Source organism: Bidens hawaiensis, unplaced genomic scaffold (genome assembly GCF_021521415.1).
Source record: "Bidens hawaiensis isolate Kalapana, Puna unplaced genomic scaffold, B.hawaiensis_p1.1 tig00029042_1, whole genome shotgun sequence".
Lineage (NCBI taxonomy): Eukaryota > Viridiplantae > Streptophyta > Magnoliopsida > Asterales > Asteraceae > Bidens > Bidens hawaiensis.
Window position 1 is genome coordinate 114015 of NW_027494788.1, and position 23772 is coordinate 137786.

A 23772-nucleotide genomic window follows, 5' to 3' on the forward strand; every position below is an offset into this window, starting at 1 on the left:
TGGAAATACAAGTTTGACTCACAACTTGTTAATTATTAAACTAAACGGACAGACGATGTCAAGCGGTTTGGAAATTAATTTGTTGTAAAACAATTTAATTAAAACAATGACTACACTTCAGGTTTGGGATATACAATAAACTGACTGGCAATAATTTATACAAATCGGGAAATCACATAGACATGATTCGTGTATTAGAATAAATAAATGATTGCTATACACAATAGTTTGGTTATGATGATTCACTGAACTTAATCCGAAGAATTGACACAACTGAACATGGTCTACTTAATTACCAGTTCATTAATATAAAACTTAGCATCTATCAATGATTACAGTTAAATGGTCCAATGACGATAAAAACTTGATCCTAAATGTTGATGAACACAAACAAAAAAATTGATGATAAACAAAAGTCCCAAAAACACAACTGTACGTTCAATCAATTGCAATAAGCATATAGATTCATCAATCAAAAGATTAATCAAAACTAAATCTCAATACATGTAATGTTAATAAAAATAATCAGTTTATATGCAAACCCTACACCTGAAGTGGTCACAAGTGGTTTAGCATTGCCTCTGCATCACGATTGACTCGAATATGGATTGGAATGATGAAACCATGGATGATTTGGTGATTGAGAGGTTTTAAGATGGTGAAGAATTGCTTCATGGTCGTCCTTGGTGGCTAGGGTATGAATAATAATCAATTTTAGGGTTTTATGGGCTTAAATACGGGAGAAAAATAATAAAATTTGCTTTTCCCGTCAGGCCAGACCGTAAGCTATGGCCTGGATGTAACATCCTAAAATTTATAATGTTGAATAAAGAAAGTTATGTTTATTAATTTCACGTTTTAGTTATTTAATGTCGAGTAAGGAACGGGTCTTGGGCTTAGTTATTTTATGAACTCGGCCTGTCTCGACCCGTAGGAAGCCAACCCGAGCCTAACCAAACCCGTAGTATATAAACGAAAGTTCTTGACACTTCCACCATTTTCACCATCTTCCTTCACTTACACCCACCCAAACACTCTCATTTCTAGAGAGAGAAGCTAGAGAGAGAAAGTTCTCAAATCACAAATCCGAGTCCACAATCTTGTTCCTAATCGTTTTTGGTAAGTCCCCCTCGAAAATCATCCGTTTTCATAACCATTTTCGACCTCAAATCGAGCAAAAACTCCCATTTTCGTAACTTGAGTTTTCGGGTCAAAAACCGCCTTGTTTTGGTGTCAAAATACAAGCTTTTGTGTTTAAAAGTACTAGGGATCGATAGCCCTTTCAATCCCGAGCATTTCCATGTCAAAAACTTCGATTTTGGGTCAAAAATCTGGAAAATCTGGAAAACCCGTGGGTTTCTCCGTCGCCCAGCTTGAAGGAGTCGAATCAGACTCATTCGATCGAACCAGTCGATCGAATCAGTCCATTCGATCGAATGCGTAGATCGAACAAGTCCAGTCGACCGAATAGGGAAGCAACCGAATGGTCTCCAACTCATTCGATCGAATGAGTTTTGTATTCGATCGAATGAGTGTTGTATTCGATCGAACGTGTTCCTATTCGATCGAACGTGTTCCTGTTTGATCGAACGTGTTCCTATTCGATCGAACGTGATGTATTCGATCGAACGTGTTCCTATTCGATCGAACGTGTTCCTATTCGATCGAATCAAGCCAGAACCAAGCTGTTTCCAAGTTCGCCTAAGGTTTAACTTCGCCTGAAGCGAAGTTCGTCTATAAAATAAATTAAAAACCTAATGGAAAATGTGTTAAGGCAGTTATCGAAAATAAAATTTTTCCAAGCTGACCTGGCAGCTTAACCCCAGCCAGGGGCTCTGCCCCTTGGACCCCGCTAGGGGCTGCCGCCCCTAGAACCCCGCTACCAGGGGCGCTGCCCCCGGACCCCCGTTCGTTGTGGGTCATATAAAGATAGAAACGCAACATAAGTAGTAGTAGCTAATTGATACGTGTAAATATTATACAGTTAGCCGTGCGCAGCTCAAGAGGGGAATAACTATTAACGGAGAGCGTAACAGTATTCAGGTGAGTTTCTAGCCCCATTTATGTGTTATGTTTTCGGGGCTGTGTGCATACTCGATGTGTTGTTAATACATTTATCCTAAGTGATAAGTGTATGCCATATGTGATATATGTGATGGATATGAATGGTTGCTTGTCGGTACGCGAACGATCTTCGGATATTGCGCGTACTGTCAGGTCAAAAATAAAGGTACGAATATTATACATCGAAGATGTATGAACATTACAAATGAATACTTGTCGGGGCGTGAACGATCTTCGGATATTGCACGTATCGACAAGAGGTATGGTTGTTAAATGAATGATGTAAAGAACGCCTAGGGTGTTCTTATGCTATGATGTAATTATTGTATATGTGAAGTAGGTGTATGCAGTTACACGAATGGTATGTGAGTTCTACGTTCGACATAGTAAGTTAGGATGGCAAATCCCTCTAGCTTTTGGCGGACATAGACTCGGCTGGTGATGGCGTAGTTAAGGACTGCGGGCCTTATACGTAAAGTAGATGATAGATGTAAACGTAGTTAAGGACTGCGGGCCTTATACGTAAAGTAGATGATAGACGTAAACGTAGATAGGGACGGTGGGCCTTATACGCGTTACAGATAATAGACGACAACGTAGTTAAGGACTGCGGACCTTATACGTATTATAGATAGGCATCAGCATAGGAAAGGACTGTGGACCTTATACGTGCTGTAGTTGTATTGTGGTAGCATAGGGGAGGACTGCGGATCTCGTACGTGCTATGGTTTAGGTTGCAACATAGGGGAGGACTGTGGACCTTGTACGTGTTGTGGATGTAGGATGGTATAGGGAAGGACTGCGGACCTTGCACGTACCATAAAGGGTGAACATAGGTAAGGACCGCGGACCTTTTACGTGTTCACGACCTTGAGTACAGGTATAGACGGCGGACTATGAACGTACTCACGGTAGACTGAGGTTAGTGGTTATAAATATGTGTGTATGTATGGTAGTAAGTGTGTATGTAGAACAGAAGGGTAACTAGTGAAGTATGGATATGTATCTACGGATATGTATGTATGTGTATGTATTGTATGGCGTTCGATTAACTAGAACTCACTCAGCGTAGCTGACTTTTAGTATGCACGCAGGTGAGCTGATTACAGAGTTAGCATGAGGACGACACATGGCATGGATTGAACGGCTGGCATCTGAAGAAAGAAGTAAAGATGTTTTAAATATAAAGTTTTGTGTTATGGTATCAAAGAAAAAGTTTAACGTTTTGTAACAAATGATTGATGTTTTATATTCCGCGAAAAGTTTTAATAAACTCTGATTGAAGAACTGTGTTTATGAGTAAATCCGACGCTAAAGTAGGGCTACCGGGTTCGGGGCCTTACACTGGACACTGTAGCCTACGATTTAGCCGTAGCCTACGATCTAGCTTCTCTGCCTTACAGTGGCTACAATACCAAAACACCGTTTTCTTCATAAAATCTTCATTCCAACTCCATTTTTTCCTCGTTGTTTGCGGCCACGTCTTCGTATTTCAACTCTCTATCATATCATATATTATTACTTTCATTTCCCCTCAATCCTAAAAGCTCCAAATTAGTTCCTTTAAGCTCCGATCACCTACGATTATAAAACTGATCAAAGTATTTGTGTTCGATACATATAAACAAGTAAAACACACAATATAAAACATTAAAAGAATGTTCTTTCTTTCTCACATCAGATATCTGACAATAGACTAAGGGTTGGGTATCTAATGGGCTGGTAATTAGTTATCAAGGGTTTTGGTGACTTAAGTACATGTATTTCGGTTGGGTATATCCGTACACATGTGGGAATTGTATGTATTAACATATGTTGGATGCAAGCTAGAGCATTCCCAACGTCATATGTATCCATACAAAGGTGGGAATTGTATGCACTAACATATGTTGGATGCTAGCTAGAGCATTCCCAACGGCATATTATTTCCATCTCTTATTACCTTAAAAATATATTGCATTTTATCTCTCTTTTTCAATTAAATAATTTTTTTATACTTTTGTCATTACCTTTTATTTCTAATCTACTCACAACCACTTTCAAAAAATATTAAAAAGTTATAGAGAGTGAACAATGTTTCTCCAAATTTATTCATGAACAAAAGTTTATCTATCTACTGTTAAACTTTTAGCGAGTGAATCAATAACACGAACACGAGATTTGTAGAACTATCTACGACTCTTTTATTAAGAAAACGACAAACGAGAAAAACTTAATAATTAACTAACACATAGAACCAATGGTATATATAAACCCACGGTTCTATTCCTATACTAACTCAAATATATAGTTTGAAACCAAATACAGTTAGGATTAAAGATAAGACTGACTTATCCATAATAATAAACTAATTATTATTATATTAAATATTCTCCAAGATTCTAGAAGCCTTCTATCTGGTTTGGTGTTGGACACGTTTAACACTCCCTCTCAATACCAAACTTCTTCTAACCGTGACACACACGAAGCACCTCGACTCGAAACAATTTGCGACTCAACACAACAGGTCACGTCTTCCGACAGCGGATCAAATGTTGAATTCCAACACTCCCTCTAGATCCAAACTTGTTCCTTTAAGGTCTTTCACGGTCCCGCAACACCACCAAACAGCCTTATCATACGCCTTGATCATCTTCGGTGCTCTCCTATAAACACATAGTTCGTAAACGGCGATTTTGCCTCGACATTACACTCGAAATTATCGAACGTGATCTCCCATTTATGGTCCTAATTGGTGGCCCAAAACTACTACTATTTGGTACTGCTTGATCACCGATTTTAGACCCATACCTTTCACGTAGCTTTCAAACACCTCAATTTGCTACAGCTCTGTACGCCATGATCTAGTCCCGAAACCGGACCCAAACATATGATGTTGTTGTCCCGTTTAGACAGCCCAATAACGCTACCACTCGGAACTATCGGGTCATCGATCCAAGCCACTAAATTACCTCGACACACGGAGATTTAACCAAAACGACACGATCATGGCACAACATCATTGCTCGACATACAGAGATGTAACCATACCGACACACGGTGATGGCACATCATCACTGCCCCGACACACGGAGATCTGACCATCCCAACAGACGGTGATGGCACACCATCAGTGAAACCTTCAACTCAACGAACACCAAAAGACGCACCACCTTGTTACACTTCGTTATACCAGCGAACCGAACCACCTTGTAAGTCCCTCGCTGTCATTGGTTAGCCGCTGAACCACTGTGAATCAGTTATACATCTCTCGAAAAATCGAAAAACAGCTTTAAACTTAAACCAAGGAGAGTTTCACAAGTACCTATCACAAGTGATAGTCACAAGACAAACAAGAACTAGAGACTCACTTGATCCGCCTCTTCTGTACGAACAAGAAAGAACTAAATTGTAACTTTGGCTTCAAGGAACTAATCCCACCACTCAGGTTTGGTTTGAAACTAAAACCAATTACTTATTTGGATAACTTTGACCCACGAATAACAAACAGAAGGAGCTAGAATATTATTTGCTAAACAAAATAATTCTTCAACAATTACCTGACCACATAACCATGCAACCCACGTTCACTGATCAGAGGTGGACCCACCTTCGTTCAACCAGAAACTCACCGCAATCGATTCAATCGGAGACCTACTGCGATTTAAACCTGGACACGCCTTCGATCGAAAGCTCACCACGATAGAAACCTGGACGCACCTTTGATCGGAAACTTACCTCGATCGGTTCGATTGGGAAAAACAAACTCGAAACCAGAACACAAATATATCACAGTAGAGCCGATGACACTCACAAACAAATTGCAATCAACAATGAGCAAAAAAATCGATTACTTGATTACTTCTTGACTCTTACGAACAAGGAGGAAATTGTTGTTACTTTTCTAGTTGCGACCCAACCCTTTATTTATCGCCTGCCCTCCACCGACGACGCACCCGTCGGTGGAGGCTGCCCCGATCTTCAAACCGCTTCCAGGTACGAGCCTCCGGCTCTGATACCACTTGTTAAACTTTTAGAGAGTGAATCAATAACACGAACACGAGATTTGTAGAACTTTTTGACGACTCTTTTATTAAGAAAACGACAAACGAGAAAAACTTAATAATAAATAACACATAGAACCAATGGTATATATAAACCCACGGTTCTATTCCTATACTCACGCAAATACATAATTTGAAACCAAATAAAGTTAGGATTAAATATAAGACTGACTTATCTATAATAATAAACTAATTATTATTATATTATATATTCTTCAAGATTCTAGAAGCTTTCAATCTGGTTTGGTGTTCGACACGTTTAACATCTACTTCACTCACAACCAATTACAACTACTATATATGATATAAAAAACCAACTCACAATAATATGAAGTACATGCTGAGAATGCTCTTAATTGGATTCATATGTACACATTCATATAAACTTAATGTAAACGGGCCTTAATAATATGTTAGTTCTTATATTTAAAATTAAAACCTTTAAATGCCTTGAAATAGGTGGGTAGCTAATAGGATTTAGTTTTGGTTTAAGTCACACTCGAATCGGTCATCACACTTTATATTGACTAGAATAGAGTTTATTAAGTTGATCGACGTTTAAGCAAGCAACAACCATAAGTGAGAATGCTAAGAACAAAGCAACCCCGATCAAATTTGTGAAGGATTGATATAAAACCGTGTGCTTGTGATTTTAAAACAGGGAAGAAGACGATTGTATCTATATGAACAATCAAGAAGAAGAAAGATCAATCTGTGTAATTCATTAAGAGAAGAAGCAACGTCAATCTGTTTTACAATCGTGTATAAATTGAGATTGCCAACATATCCATCTCATTAATTTTCACCTATATTTACAGTTGAAGATTTAAAGTTGAAGAGTTGAACAAACAAAATTGCAAGTTAAGACAAACCATTCAAAAATACACGAGGCAACAAAAACTTTTATTCATGAAGTAGCAATTACCGAAAACCTATACATGACAAAGCAAAGACTTAATTCCATCAAGAAGCATGATGTCTAGTCTCACACAATTAATGGAGGAATGACATAACATTCTCTTAAACACAAACATCACATGCATATGATTGTGGGTATGATCACTAGTGGTTTCTGCACCATGCTTAGCATATATAATGCACAAACCAAACCCAACATCCAAATAAAAAATATATTAATTTTTTATCATCAACTCCAGTAATTACTCTAATGCATTGTCCCTCCAGTAACTTTTGAAAGCTCATCTGGAGCCGGTGAAGGAAGCATGACCAATGCAAATATACCACTTATTGCTGCCGCTACACCGCCCACCACAAACGCCGGTAAGTTGCCTCCACCAAATAGCGCGTCCCATGGTCCACTTAGTACCGATACAAACATCTGTTGCATATAATTAAATCATGTTATCATTTTATGTAAACAGGTGAGAGGGGCCAGGATTCATATTTAAAGGACCAGCCACCACACCATACCATTTACAAGTCAATAAATAATGGTGTGGGTGTTGATGATGTGCAAGCTAGCTTTGGTTTTTAGTCAATGATGATAAAGTTACGTAACATGTTCCACTTGATGGCAAAAACTTTATTTGTTTGTTTTTATATATAGGCGTATACGGATACAAAACTTATATTTGGACTGTGGTATACAAGTCATAAATGAGTCCAATCCTATAGGTCTCAAGATTTAAGACCACTTGTGTCATCAACCCACAATTCAATAAACATATGTACGTGGTCCATTTGTTGTCAAAGTGCTAAATTCCACACAATATTAGTGAAGAGTTTGGACTTTTCGTAACAGAAATTTTATCCTCTTATGGCCTTTTAATTAACTTGATTTTTATTTTTATTTTTATTTTTAAAAAAATTTGTGAAGATATTTGTGAAAATTGTTTTTGTTATTATTATGGTAACGAACGAATGATAACGACGTTAAGAGTAAGAATATGTACCTGAGGAATGACGATTGCAAGATTCAAAACACCGAGTGATAAACCTGTAAGTTAAAATGGATTAATCAAAGGTTAAAGAAATAAAGAAAACAAGTAGGCTTAGGATGTTGTGATTGTTTTACATCAAACTATATTAGTAGGGGCATATTGTGGTTCGGTTCTATTAGGTCTCACCTATAACTAGTTTTGGGTTGATAGTCAATGACTGAGAAACATTAAGTGATTGAACACTCAAAAATCTTGAGAATGAGTTAGTGCAAGGAAGCAAAAATATATATCTGCCTTTAAAAGAAACTAATTTTGGTTACAATGTTGTTTGGTTAATACAGTTAACCCCCAGATTTTATAGATCAAAATAAAACTGTTTTTAGAATATAATATTAAGTTAACAACTAAAAGAAACTGATGTTTCTGTTTTTTAATTATGAATATCGAATTCATGAGATATACTCTAACCCTTCTTAGTTTCACGTAAGTATCACATCGTTTATTTTTCTCCTTTTCACTTCATCTCATATAATGTAAATGATTTAATCCATTTAACCTCATCTCACTCGTATTAATTGTTAATTGATATATTGTTCTTTACCTTTTACCCTGTAAAAAGTGTCATATCATTTTAATTTATATTGAAAGTTAAAGTATACTAGTAGGCCTTCTAGAATTGTAAGCGGTTAATGATTTTCATCTGTAATCGAGTTATTGATTCCTCAATTTTTTATTTATTTATATTTTTTTTTGGAACGGCTAACACCTCGAAACCTCCCTTGATTCCTCAATTAAGTCGGATTAATTGGAAACTGCAATGTTTGCTTTTTTTATTATTCCTTTCTTAGTTGTTTCACTTTATAAAAGTAGTATAATTAAAATTTACCTTGTCCAGCTCCAGAGTCATTAGAAAATATTGAAGCTAGAGCGCATGGGACACTGAAAGTCACCTGCATCATACCAAAAATTAAATATATTTCAAGAAACTTTTATATAATCTTGACAATCTTTTAGTAATCATGTTATAATATTTTAAAACACTAATTACCTAAAATTACTACATACGAGCATACATAAGGCAGCAATATTCAATAAAGATTCCTAGAATATTCATAACTATTAAAACCTTCATTTTTCTTTTATAATCGACTTGTTGTCAGGATACTTTTAAAAAGTTATCACCCGTATATAATTCTCCTTACTTAAGTTCGAATTATAGAAGTGATGCTATCCCATATTAATGAATATTCAGATATTAATATGAAGTTTTAAAAGATATACTACTATTTTTAAATTATAATAAGTAACTCTTTTAAATATAAAACACTACTACAAAAATGGAAATTTACAGCGTTTCTTAAATAACGTATACAGCGGTTTAAAAAAAAAAACCGTTGTTTAATAGTTCACAAATAATAATAATATATTTAATAACGGTAAAACCGCTGTAAAGGTATAAGAAATTCAAAAATTAATTTGGAACCGCTGTAAATGATAATAACCGCTGTATATATATAAAAAATTCAAAAAAATAATTTTGAAACCGCTGTAAATATAGAGTTACGAGAATTTGAAAATTGTAACGTTATATATGCCGAGCTCATACTCTTTTTCATGTTCATTCTCTTCTTCATCCACTCTTCTTCCATTTTCAAGCTTTCATCATATTCATGGAGGTAAGAAACTTGAGCTTTTTTTATGAATATTAATATTATACTTACTCGCTAACTAATCTTATAGCCCTTTAGAGTATATACCCGTCCAAAATTTATCTAATAGAGATAAATTTTGGATTGTCCCTTTTCGGGACTGCTTTTTGAATATTATATCTCGTTTAGGATGTGTATATATTTTAACGGGTTGACATTTAAGAAAAATCTGGTGATTATTTCCTTTTACTCTTTCGAGCTTGCGGTTTATACGCATGCTTGGGGAGTTAAGGGGAAATGCTGCCGGTTTTTTATTAAATGTCAACTTGTTAAAATGTATGCATGCGAGATATAATTTTCAAAAAGTGGGTTAGGATCCGCTGCCTTAGAAAACCGATTTACATCATATTCATATATTTATTTGTTTTTTTAGACGGATCGTAAAGAATGGATGTACGGTCGTTTATCTACTGGCAAAACATATATAAATGGCGTTAAAGGTTTTCTGAAGGCTGCAAAAGATAATCAAGTGAAAGTTGGAGATAAAATGATCTGGTGTCCTTGTAGGAGTTGTGAAAACAACAAAAGATATGATGATATAAATGAAATAGAGTACCATTTGATATCTCGTGGTTTTAAACCTAGATATACTTGTTGTTCAATGCATGGTGAGTCACTTACTGATCGTGGCACGTCGTCAAATAAGGCAGTGATGATAAACACAATTTAATAGATAATGACGATGGTGATTTAAATGACGTCAATGGCAATTTAAATGACATGTATAACGATTTAGGGACTAATATTGGTGACAGTGAACAAGAAAAATTAAAACGTCTATTTGAAGATTCAGAAAAACCGTTATACACTGGTTATTTGAAATATTCGAAACTTAGTGCTGTTTTGAAATTGTTTAACGCAAAGACTAAGTACGGGTGGAGTGATGTAAGTTTCACATATCTATTAGAGGTTGTGCATGAAATGCTTCCGGAAGATAACTAGTTGCCAGTTTCGTTATACAAAGCAAAGAAACTTGTGTGCCTGATGGGATTAAAAGTGAAAAGAATACATGCATGTCCAAATGATTGCATGTTGTACAGAAAGAAGTTCAAAAATGATCATAAATGTTTTAAGTGTGGCGCTTCGAGGTAGAAGTGTAAAACCAAAACCGATGATGTTGACGAAGATGTGAAGAATGGACAATCAGCTAAATTGTTGTGGTATTTGCCAATCATACCAAGACTAAAACGATTATTTTCGAATGAGAAAGAAGCAAAGTTATTGCGTTGGCATTCAGATGATCGTATAAATGATGGAAAATTAAGACATGTTGCAGATTCACCTCAATGGAAAAATATTGATAATATGTATCCAGAATTTGGCAACGAGGTTAGAAACATACGATTTGGACTTAGCTCAGACGGAGTTAACCCTTTCGGAGCCATGAGTAGCATTCATAGTACATGGCTGGTTCTTTTATGCATCTACAATCTTCCACCATGGTTATGCATGAAATGAAAATATATAATGATGTCGTTGTTAATTCAGGGTCCGAAACAACCTGGTAATGACATTGATGTTTACTTGTCTCCATTGATTGATGACTTGGAAACACTATGGGGCACAGGCGTAGAAGTGTATGATTCTTATAAAAAGGAAAGATTTATGTTGAGAGCCATGATTTTTTGCACCATAAGTGATTTTCCAGCATACGGTAATTTGTCAGGATACACTACCAAAGGTAAGTTTGCTTGTCCTGTTTGTGAAGACAAGACAACTTCGAAGTGGTTGGATGGTTGTAAAAAAACGGTGTACATGGGACATCGGACGTTCCTTCCATGTGATCATATTTATCGAGAGAAAGAGAAAGAGTTTGATGGATCCACTGAGCACGAATCGATAAGGAAACAATTTGATGCATTTGATCGAGTTAAAAATATAAAGGTTAAGAATAGTGGAGTTACGGTGGTAGCATCAATGACTGAGTTCGACAAAACAGATCATGACAAAAGGTTAAGAATCGTCAAAATTCTTATTACGGTGTTATACAAGAAATTTGGGAATTAAATTATCGTTCCTTCACTATACCTTTGTTCAGATGTAAGTGGGTGAATAACCGATCATGTGTTAAAGTTGACCAATATGGTTTTACACAAGTTGACCTTTCATCAGATGGCTATGCATCCGAACCATTCATTCTCGCGAAACAAGTCACACAAGTGTTCTTTGTCAAAGACCAAAGCAAACCAAAATACCACATTGTATTGCATGGCAAAAGACGTATTATTGGGGTTGATAATGTCGTAGACGAGGAAGAATACATTCAGTTTGATGAACTAACACCGTTTTCAGTCGGTATTCAACCGGTAAATCATGTAATTGATGGCACTGCAATATACTCACGATCAGATCACAATGATTGCATACATGTTGACGAAATGGATGCTTAGTCAGGGAATGTATTTCTTTCTTATTAATATTGTATTTTTTTTTAGTTAAGTTATATTCAATCAGTGATGTTTATTTTATTTTGTTTATTAAATTTACACATTAAAATATATAATGAAAATAACAAAGAGGTAAAACAAAAACCAGATTATGAAAATCATTCTTAATATATATTACCAAACATATATATATATATATATATATATATATATATATATATATATATATATATATTAACACTAGATTACCAAACATATAAATTCTTGCACCATATTTGGCAAGGTAACACATATTTTGTTTTTCATAGCCTATTTCAATAAATTTTTATATTTATTTCATTTTTACATATTATTTAATTATTATATAATTTGTGTTTTGCAGCGGTCACTGGATTCTATTTATTATCTCCCCCAGAAAGAAAGAAGAATTTATTTTAGATTCTTTAAAAGGTATAAAAAATAAAAATAATTATCTTCTTTCGAAAATATTTGAAGACGCTTTCGGGGAAGGAGCATTAACATGGAAAATGGTTAACGTAAGTTTTATAATTTGCTAGTTTATTAGTATTTGTTAATATTTTTTCTAATTTTTTTATATAAATTTGTTATAGTGCAAACAACAAAAGAGCTATTGGGAATGCGGTTACATGGTTATAAAACATATGTTTGAATTTGTCCACAATCATCAAATCAATCTCTCGACCTTGTAAGTAGTTTCCGTAAGCTTATATGTTTGAACATGGGGTGTCAAAAAAGCCCGAACCCGATTAACCCGACCCGAATCCAAAATAGCTAATTAACCCGAATAACCCGAATTGTTAGGGTCGGGTTATATGGATGTCGGGTTAGATGTTGTTGGAAAAAAAAGCTTTTAAGATGTTCATTTTGGATATTACTAAAAAAAATGTGCGGGTTGTTCGGTTTCGGGCTTACATGTGAATGAATAAAAAATGTTCGTTTTGGATATTTTTATTTTTGGGGTTGTCGGGTATGGGTTAGTTCGGGTCGGTGTTCGGTTTTCGTTTGGGTTAGTTCGTGTTGGGTTGTTCGGTTTGCTTTTGCGTTAGTTTGGGTCGGGTTCTTATATTTATGGTTGTGGTTTTCTCTTGCTATTCTAACTTGTATTTATCTTTTTTAGATTTGGCACGACTCGACATTGGCTACATTGGCGGATCTCGACGATATGATTATGAGATTAATTCCAAAACTTTTTGATAGAATGTTTGTAAGGGCACAATGATTCTTAATTGATAATCTTGGATTATGTATTTTGGTATCCTTTATGAAACTAGATAATTTGGGATGTAAGTGTTATTTTTAATGTTGCTTGATAATCTAGTATGAAATTAGTTGCATATTAATGATTTTGTTGATGGATAAATTATGCTGCATATGGGATGGATAGCTCTAAATATAATATGGGATAGCTGTAAATAGAATATACAAAACCACTATATATAATTATGACCGCTGTATAAATAACCGCTGTTTATGAACCTAAAACCCGCTGTATAAAAACCCGCTGTTTATAGAGTCTTTGTAAGCATAAACAGCGAGCATATCAACAGCGGTTCTAAACTGCTTTTAATCTACCCAAAAACCGCTGTTAAACAACATTTTTTTAGTAGTGAAACTATATAAAAAAACACAAATATCACACTCAATTACTTTTACTTTCTTTGTAGTAACACCAATTTTTTGTTTTTTAATTTAGTAATTACTTTGTATTATGAATCCACCGACGCTTTTTTTGGATGACCACTTTTTCAAAGATGAATCCACCGACGCTTTTTGATGACCATTTCTTTCAAAGCAATAATACATGTTTGTCTCCTTAAATAGTACCTTTGAACAGTAGTTTTTGTATTATAAATAGAATGATTTGAACGAAGGTTTATATCCAGTAAAATTCTCATATTCTCATATTTCCTTGTTTCTTGAAGTTCATATATTATAAGCTTGTTAAAGTTTGGGCTAATATTATAACACGTTATCAGCACGAGCCGCTTATATCCTAATCAAGAAAGGTAATAGACACAAAGGTATCTACATAAACATCATAAACACTTCTTTAATTATGTACATTAGATATATATCTATGCATATACATATACTAACTAATATACTGAGTAATAGCAATAATGTGTATAAACATTGTTATTAAAATTTGATAACTATTTTAGAAGTTAGATTTATTTACACTAACAATTCTATTCTTATTATTGTACATACTAATTATATATATATATATTTTATAAAATAAACTGTATTTAGTATCTTATTTATTATCTTACTTTAAAATAATTAATATTATATATTATATATATACACACACACAAACGGTAATATTACCGTTATAAACGGTAATATAACCGTTATAAATGGGTTATAAACCTCCACTATAAATAACCAATCATTAACCCCATTTCATTTACAACAAACATTCTTCTTACTAAATTTATCCAAGATAAAATTCTCAAAATGATTCACCCGATTTTGATGTTGGTCACTATAATGCTTATACTACTTCTCATTCTAATTTTTAATCTCCCATCTGAAGAGTTCGGCATGTTCTTTTTCTTTTATATGTTTATAGCTCTACCAATGTATTGTATCTCATTGTTGATTGATATATATGGATTCTAATATTTATCTTATTATTTGCTCTATTATGTTTAGCAACAAAATGTCAAATATAGCAAAACTCGAATTCCCAGCACTCAACATTTCTGGAGAAAATTATATGTCTTGGACAGCAAATGTCAAAAGACATTTAAAATCTATGGATGTGTTATACGCAATCCAAGAATACAATGATTGCTCTGAACAGGATAAAGCAAGAGCTGATGTTTTCATCCATAAACATATTGATGAATTGCTACAGCATGAGTATTTTAATTATGATAACCCATATATGATATGGGAAGATTTGAAAAGCAGATTCGGTCATCTAAAGGAAGTTTTACTTCCTACTTCTAGAGATGAATGGAACAGTCTTAGGTTCCAAGATTTTAAGAGGGTAAATGATTACACCTCTGCTTTATACCGAATTTGTTCAAAGCTAGAATTTTGTGGGTATCCCGTAACAGAGGAAGAAAAGTTAGAGAAAACTTTCTCCACGTTTCATGCATCAAATATAAACTTGCAAACACATTATCGTTTGCAGAATTTTAAGAGATACTCTGATCTAAATGCATTACTCCTTGTAGCCGAGAAAAATAATGAATTATTGATGAAAAATCATCAATCTCGTCCCGCGGGTTCATTAGCAATACCAGAAGCACATGTTGCTCACAAAAGTTCTCATAAAAATTCTGATCATAAATGGGAACAAAGTCGAGGACGAGGCCGTGGACGTGGACGTGGTCATTTTGACAAAAGGCATTTTAATGATCGTAAGCATCCATTCAAATGGAACAATAACTCTTACGGTCGTGGTCGTGGCCGTGGTCGTGGTCGTAACCAGAGAGCCAATAATTATCATGTCCCACACAATACCAATTCCAACCACCAAAATAAATGGAATGAAGCTGGTAGGTCCGAAAACAATGGCACTTCATGTTTTAGATGTGGAAGTACAAACCACTGGGCAAAGGCTTGTCGCACAGCTCCACATCTGTGTGAACTGTACCAAGCCTCTCTAAAAGGAAAAGAGAAAGAAGTGAACCATGTTGATAACTTTAATAATATCAATGCTGAGCTGAGCGTTGAAGACTTTGGGATGGATCTTTGAAACAAAGTTGCTTGACTACTATAATTAGATGCAGTTATTAAGTGTGTTCTCATTATCTTTAATTATGTAGTTTCTCTTCCATGTACTACTTGTGTTTCAATTAAAGTTCTTATTAAAATATCATATGTCTTCGTTATACACTTATTTTTTTCTCTTAATATTTTTCAAGATTTAAAATGAAAATCACCGGAGCACAAGATCAAACAAATGAAGAAGATAATGTATAGCGGATAGTGGAGCCACACATACTATACTTAGATCTAAAAAATATTTTTATGAACTGAAACCAACAAAAGGGATCATCAATACAATATCAGGTCCTACAAACTTGATAGAAGGAGTGAGAAAAGCTAATTTAGCATTACCAAATGGTACAAAGCTCAAAATAGAAAATGCTTTATTTTCCCCAAAATCAACAAGAAATTTGTTGAGTTTCAGAAACATATATCATAATGGATATGATACTCAGTCAAGGACTGTTAGTAATGAAAATATTTGCATATCATAAGCAAAGATCAAATATTGGAAAAATTGCCAATGCTCCATTCTGGTTTGCATTATACATATATAAATGTGCCTCAAGCACATATGGCAGTCAAAGAAAATTGTTGCGATTCTGGTATCATAAACTTATGGCATGACAGATTAGGCCATCCAGGATCCACAATGATGAAAAGGATCATTGAAAATACACATGGGCATCCACTGAAAGGTCAAAAGATCCACAAAATAGATAAAATGCCTCAATGTACATCTTGTTCTCTTGGAAAATTAATTACAAGGCCTTCGCCATTAAAAGTCGATAAAGAAACACCAATGTTTCTTGAAAGAATTCAAGGTGACATATGTGGACCAATTCATCCACCATGTGGACCATTTAGATACTTCATGGTCTTAATAGACGCATCTAGCAGATGGTCTAATATCTCTTTATTATCGACTCGTAATGTTGCTTTTGCAAAATTTCTTGCTCAAATTATCAAATTACGTGCACATTTTCCGGATTATACCATTAAAAGAGTAAGGCTTGATAATGCGGGAGAATTTACATCACATGCTTTTGATGATTATTGCATGTCTGTGGGGATTGTTGTAGAACACCCTGTTGCTCATGTACACACACAAAATGGCTTAGCCGAGTCGTTGATCAAACGCCTACAGCTAATAGCTAGACCATTAATAATGAGGACAAAACTCCCTGTTTCTATTTGGGGTCATGCAATTATGCATGCTGGATCATTAATCCGTGTAAGACCAAGTGCAAATCATAAATACTCTCCCACACAACTTGTTTCTGGAAATGAGCCAAATATCTCTCATCTTAGAATTTTTGGTTGTGCTGTGTATGTTCCTATTGCACCACCACAACGCACAAAAATGGGTCCCCAAAGAAGGTTGGGAATATATGTTGGATATGAAACATCTTCCATCATAAGATACCTTGAACCTTTAACAGGTGATGTATTTACAGCACGTTTTGCTGATTGTCATTTTAACGAGACAATGTTCCCAGCATTAGGGGGAGATATGAAAAAGCAAGAAAGAGATATATCATGGTGTGTACCATCATTGTTACACCTAGACCCAAGATCAAAACAAAGTGAGACAGAGGTTCAAAAAATAATACATCTACAAGAAATTGCAAATCAGTTACCTGATGCATTTACTGATATAAACAGGGTCACTAAATCTCATATACCAGCTGCTAATGCTCCAGCTCGAGTTGAGATTCCAAGCAAGCAAAACCATAATAATGCACCTCATGAATCTCAAAAACGTTTAAAACGTGGAAGGCCAATCAGTTCAAAGGATAAAAATCCTCGAAAAAGAAAGGGTTTTGAGAAGGATACTGACCCTAAGGAAGGAATGATTGACAAAACCTTCCCTCAGGAAAGAATAAATGATATAACATTTCATCAGGAAGAAATAAATGATTCCAATAAAAAATTGTCAATAAACTATGGTAAATCACATATAATGTGGGATCGAGATGAAATGGAAAATATTGATGATATATTTTCTTATTCTGTGGCAAGCGATATCATGGAAGAAAATGATGACCCTGAACCAAAATCTGTAGATGATTGTAAAAATGACAAGATTGGAACAAATGGAAAGATATTATGCAAGCTGAATTAAACTCACTAAACAATCGAAAGGTTTTTGGACCTATTGTCATTACACCAAAGTCAATGAAACCTGTAGGATATAAATGGGTTTTTGTGAGAAAACGAAATGAGAAAAATGAAGTTACAAGATATAAAGCAAGACTTGTAGCTCAAGGTTTTTCTCAGAGGCCAGGAATTGACTATGAAGAAACGTATTCTCCTGTCATGGATGCTATTACGTTTAGATATTTAATCAGCTTAGCAGTCTCTAAAAAATTTAGAGATGCGCCTTATGGATGTTGTCACAGCTTACTTGTATGGATCACTAGACAGTGACATCTATATGAAAATTCCCGAAGGATTTAAACTCCCTGATGCAATAAGCTCAAAGCCTAAGGAAATGTATTCCATCAAATTACAAAGATCCTTGTATGGACTGAAACAATCTGGAAGGATGTGGTACAATCGTTTGAGTGATTATTTGATAAGCAAAGGATACACAAATAATCTTATTTGTCCATGTGTCTTCATCAAGAAGACAACATCAGGATATGTGATCATAGCTGTGTATGTTGACGATCTAAATTAAATTGGGACACAAAAAGGAATTAATGAAGCAATTGCTCTTTTAAAGAAAGAATTCGAAATGAAAGATCTTGGAAAAACCAAATATTGTCTTGGTTTACAAATTGAGCATATGCATAATGGGATACTTGTGCATCAGTCAACTTATACTGAGAAACTCTTAAAACGTTTCAATATGGACAAAGCAAATCCTTTAAGCACACCGATGGTTGTAAGATCACTCAATATTGACAATGATCCATTTCGTCCTTGCGAAGATAATGAAGAGATTCTTGGTCCCGAAGTACCATACCTCAGTGCAATTGGAGCACTTATGTATCTTACTAACTGTACAAGACCTGAAATTTCTTTTGCAGTTAACTTATTAGCAAGATTCAGTTCATCCCCTACTAAAAGACATTGGAATGGCATTAAACATATTTTTCGGTATCTAAAAGGAACTGCTGATTTAGGTTTATTTTATCCTAACAATTCAAAAGAAGGGTTAGTTGGTTATGCAGATGCAGGTTATTTATCTGATCCCCATAAAGCAAAATCTCAAACTGGATACATATTTAAGAATGGAGGAACTGCGATTTCATGGCGTTCTCAGAAACAAACACTCATTGCAACATCTTCAAATCATGTTGAAGTCATTGCATTGCATGAAGCTTCAAGAGAATGTGTATGGTTAAGATCTATGTCACGACACATATTGATTTCTTGTGGACTAGAGAAAGATCGAATTCCAACTCCTATCTATGAAGATAATGCAGCTTGTGTCTCGCAAATGAAGGAAGGGTATATCAAAAGTGACAGAACAAAGCATATACCACCAGGATACTTTGAGTATACTCGAGACCTTATTAAAGACAATCAGGTTGAAATGAGATATGTCCAGTCCAGCAACAACTCATCTGATCTTTTCACGAAAGCACTTCCCACAGCAACATTCAGGAAACATGTTCATGATATTGGCATGCGCCATGTACGAACAATGTAACGACCTGCAATTTGAGGGGGAGCTATATACTGCACTCTTTTTCCCTTAGCTAAAGTTTTTTCCCATTGGGTTTTCCTTTAGCAAGGTTTTTAATGAGGCAGTACTTCAAGACCCCGAAGTTTTGAAAAGGTGTCATCCAAGGGGGAGTATTATGAATCCACCGACGCTTTTTTTGGATGACCACTTTTTCAAAGATGAATCCACCGACGCTTTTTGATGACCATTTCTTTCAAAGCAATAATACATGTTTGTCTTCTTAAATAGTACCTTTGAACAATAGTTTTTGTATTATAAATAGAATGATTTGAACGAAGGTTTATATCCAGTAAAATTCTCATATTCTCATATTTCCTTGTTCTTGAAGTTCATATATTATAAGCTTGTTAAAGTTTGGGCTAATATTATAACACTTTGCAACTTTTATGTGGTATGAGGCAAGTGTTTATACAAGAAATAACAAGTCACCGGAATCACTCACCGCCAATGGAGCACCAAGAACTGCAAAAATACCCAACGCTCCGGCCTTAACACCCACGTTAGGCGCCAGCGGGGTCCGCGTGCCGTCCGGCAACGTCGTGTACTGCCGTGTAGACTCCGCTAGCTTCGTCACCAACACGGTCATCCCTAAACTCACTGCGAGCAAGAAGTTAACACCTCCCCACACCCGCTTCACACCACCCGACCACCGCGACACTCGCTCGATGAAAAGCGAAGCTAAACCGGACACCACCGAGTTAAGCATCAAACCCAAAGCCCCGGCTCGCACACCACGGTTGTATAAGGTACCTTCACCAACCGTACCACCGTAAACTTCTTTACCCATCCAGTCAGTGTCGAATAATATGAATGGGAACCATGCAACCCAATTCAAACATGTTACCAATAATAATATCCACATGGACCGGGATAGTCCTTTTAATGCGCGGAACATTTCGCCGAAAAACACCATTTGTTTCCCGGACTTGCTCTCTTCGGTATGCTCGGGAACGTACCGGTCTTCATGCACAAGCGAAAGCGCGAGTATCGTCACGGTCGCTAGAAGCGCGATCGAGATGAAAAAACACGTTTTCAAATTCGCGCAGTACACTTCGCACGCGTCGGTTTTGGTAAACGGTACGAATTTGTACAGATGGGGGTAGGACCCTGCGGCGTAGCCCAGGACGTTTCCTACTCCCATGAAAAAGGAATATAAAGCGTTTCCGGTTCGGATTTTTCTTGAATTCGAACCTGAAAGGTCTGCTATAAAGGCCCTGCATGGGCCTTGTAGCGTGTTGTTGGCCACGTCCAGTATCCAGAACCCCACCACGAATATGGCGATGGCGCGTGGCTTACTGGGCGCGCCCATCTGGTCGCCGGTGGAGACTCCTATGTCTGCGGCGTAGCCAATGAAGAATACGGCTACGCCGACCAGGAAGGCTCCAACGGCGATGAAGGGTCTACGGCGACCGAAGCTGGAGGTGCATTTGTCGCTGAAGTACCCTACGACGGGCTGTACGACCATCCCGGAGATGGGACCGCAAAGCCAGATGAAGGAGGACCATACGTGGGGGACACCGATGAGTTGGACGTATGGGGTGAGTAATGAGAGCTGTAGCGCCCAGCCGAACTGGACACCGGCGGCAATGGAGGCCACCATGACGATCTGCCACATGGGCCGTTGCGGCAGCTCATTGTGCTGCAGACCGAAGGACGCCGGTGGCGAATGTTTGCCAGTTTTGTCCATGAAAGAACTGAAATGAAAGTGTTGTTAATTTGTGTGGAATGAAATGAATACGGGACAAGGGTATTTATAGGGGATTTGGCGGCTAGGTGAGTGACGAGTGGATGACCTGGAAACATGGCAGTACATCCTTAACTTTCGGGTAAAACTACATTTCAATCATCACTCTTCCTAATAACATGTTTCTTGCTACTGTTTTTAAGGAGGATTTAAATTAGAAATGAAATTAACCGCTTTCACCAAAACATGACAAATGGTAAGTGTTTTGTTTTGTTTCTATCAGCAAAAATAGAAACGAGTTGAATTTCTGTTACTACAAAAAATACTCAAGAAATTATTTATGACGTTAATAGTACAATGTTCTTGTAGCATAGAATAATTATCCACAAGTGGAAAGGAAAAAGTTTATGACGTGTGCACATTTAATTCGGTTTTAACTTTTAAGTTGACAAACTATTAAACTTCAACCTTACTCTATTTAACTTATAAATTAAGATAAAGGAAAAACTAACTTTATCCACACAAATACGGTTTCATATACATGTCATTAACTTTATAGTTAATTAATATTATGAATTTGAGTTAATGTTATAAAAGAAATAACATCAATCAACCATATTTTGAAAGTATTATTTAAAAATCATTAAATAATGTGACTTCCATGGGTCTGCTCTTAGCCATCACTGGAGTGGTCAACTTATGGCTAGGGGGTCTGTGCCCCAAGGTGCTCGCTGAGTTTATTGCTTCGGCCCCCTTACCCCTTTATTAAAGCCGTATAATGGAATTCGGCCCATTGCTGTGGGGGCTATCTGGCGTAGGTTGGTTTCTAAAGTGGCTATGAAGATGGTTGAGAAGGAAATGACTCAGTATTTAGGGGACTTTCAGTTTGGGGTGGGGACCCCTAATGGGGCAGAGGCGGTGCTTCACAGCGCGAACCGGTTTCTTAACTCGTTTCACGCGGACGGCTCTTTAGCTATGCTTACCGTGGACTTCTCCAACGCCTTCAATATGGTCGACCGCACAGCCCTTCTCCGGGAGGTTCATCATCATTGCCCGTCTATCTATCTATTGGTCCAGTTCCTTTATGCCCAGCCGGCTAGGTTGTACGTTGGTGATGATTGTATAGGGGCTACTATTGGGGTTCAGCAGGGAGACCCCCTTGGCCCCCTCCTCTTTGCCTTAGCATTACACCCTCTTGTTCTCCGGGTACAAAATGACCGTAACCTCACATTTCATGCTTGGTACTTGGATGATGGGACTATTATTGGTGGTGCCAACGAAGTCGCTAAAGCCCTAGACATTATCAACTCGGAAGGGCCATCATTGGGGCTGCAACTTAATATTAAGAAAACCGAGGTTTTTTGGCCAGCGTGTAATGGGGTGAAAGTCAAAGATGGGCTATTCCCTAGTGGGATTGGTAGACCAGAGAGGGGTAAAGCTCATTGGAGGGGCTGTTAGTCGAGATCCCTACTTTATTAAGGAGTTGGCGAGGCGGAGAGCATCTCGTGCGGTTGATCTTATGAAACTCTTACCTTGCCTTAGGGATCCCCAGAGCGAACTCCTCCTACTTAGGTCTTGCATGGGGGTTGCTAAGTTGCTTTTTGGGTTACGAACATGCCACCCCCATATGATTGATGATGCGGTATCCTGTTTTGAAAAGGGGCTACGAGAAGCCATCGAAGACATAGTTGTATGTGGAGGCCCGTTCTTTGGTGATCTTCAGTGGCGACTTGCATCTTTACCGATGCGCTTAGGGGGTTTAGGCCTTCTTTCGGCTCATGATGTTGGGGTTTACGCTTTTGTAGCGTCAAGGGCTCAGTCTTGGAAGCTACAGAATCACATCTTAAGGAATAGCGGAGTTGTCGACCTGGACTCAGACTACGTGCAAGCCTTGGAACGCCTAAATGGCGCTCTCCCAGACTTTGACATTGGCGGTTTCTCTAATATGGACACCGCCCCACCAAAGCCTCAAAAAACTTTGGCGAATGCCCTTTTTGGCAAAATCGCTCAGAGCCTGGGAGAAGTTTTTGGATTGTCACCCCGACAGAAGGTGGTTATTGAATGCTTACAAGGTCCTCATGCCCAAGATTTTCTGACCGTTATCCCGATTGATGGCTTGGGCCAAAGCATGTCTGCGGTCGAGTATAGGGCCATTCTTAAGTACCGTTTGATGGTCCCAATGTACCCAGAAGACGAAACATGTCCGATCTGCCGTAAGGCTTGCCTGGATAAATTCGGAGAGCATGCGGTTCATTGCAAGGAGATGCCTGGGTTCAAATACCGACATGATTGGGTGCGGGACGTTCTTTGAGACATCTTAAGGCGAGCTGGAATATCGGCTAAAAAGGAAGCCCCCGTAAACTTCCTTACAGACCCCACGGAAGGGAGATCCACTCTACGACCGGCAGATTTGCTCGTCTTTGGTTGGGCCGGGGGAAAACACGCTTGTGTTGACCTCACAGGGGTATCTCCCTTAGCTGGTTTGAGGGATAATGGGTTTGTAGCTGGGCAAGAAATGAAAAGGGCTGAAACGAAGAAGG

General features: G+C 36.9%; 1 protein-coding gene across 1 annotated transcript; it reads right to left on the minus strand.

Moving 5' to 3' along the window:
- Positions 1-7079: 7079 nt before the first annotated feature.
- LOC143578138 (sucrose transport protein-like) lies at positions 7080-21275 on the minus strand. The gene is made up of 4 exons (XM_077061801.1): positions 19991-21275; positions 8895-8958; positions 8021-8064; positions 7080-7446 (listed from the first exon to the last, which is right to left on the minus strand). The coding sequence occupies exons 1-4, from the start codon at positions 21233-21235 to the stop codon at positions 7273-7275; spliced, it is 1527 nt and encodes a 508-aa protein (XP_076917916.1). The 5' UTR covers positions 21236-21275; the 3' UTR covers positions 7080-7272.
- Between the last annotated feature and the right edge of the window lie 2497 nt (positions 21276-23772).

What these genes read in the sequence shown, in the direction of transcription:
- LOC143578138 (XM_077061801.1), bottom strand. Translation starts at nt 21,235, where the DNA reads ATGGACAAAACTGGCAAACATTCGCCACCGGCGTCCTTCGGTCTGCAG. An exon ending in TGACTCTGGAGCTGGACAAG is followed by an intron (nt 8,065 to 8,894) that starts GTAAATTTTAAT and finishes TTTAACTTACAG; the next exon opens with GTTTATCACTCGGTGTTTTG. An exon ending in TTGCAATCGTCATTCCTCAG is followed by an intron (nt 7,447 to 8,020) that starts GTACATATTCTT and finishes TATATGCAACAG; the next exon opens with ATGTTTGTATCGGTACTAAG.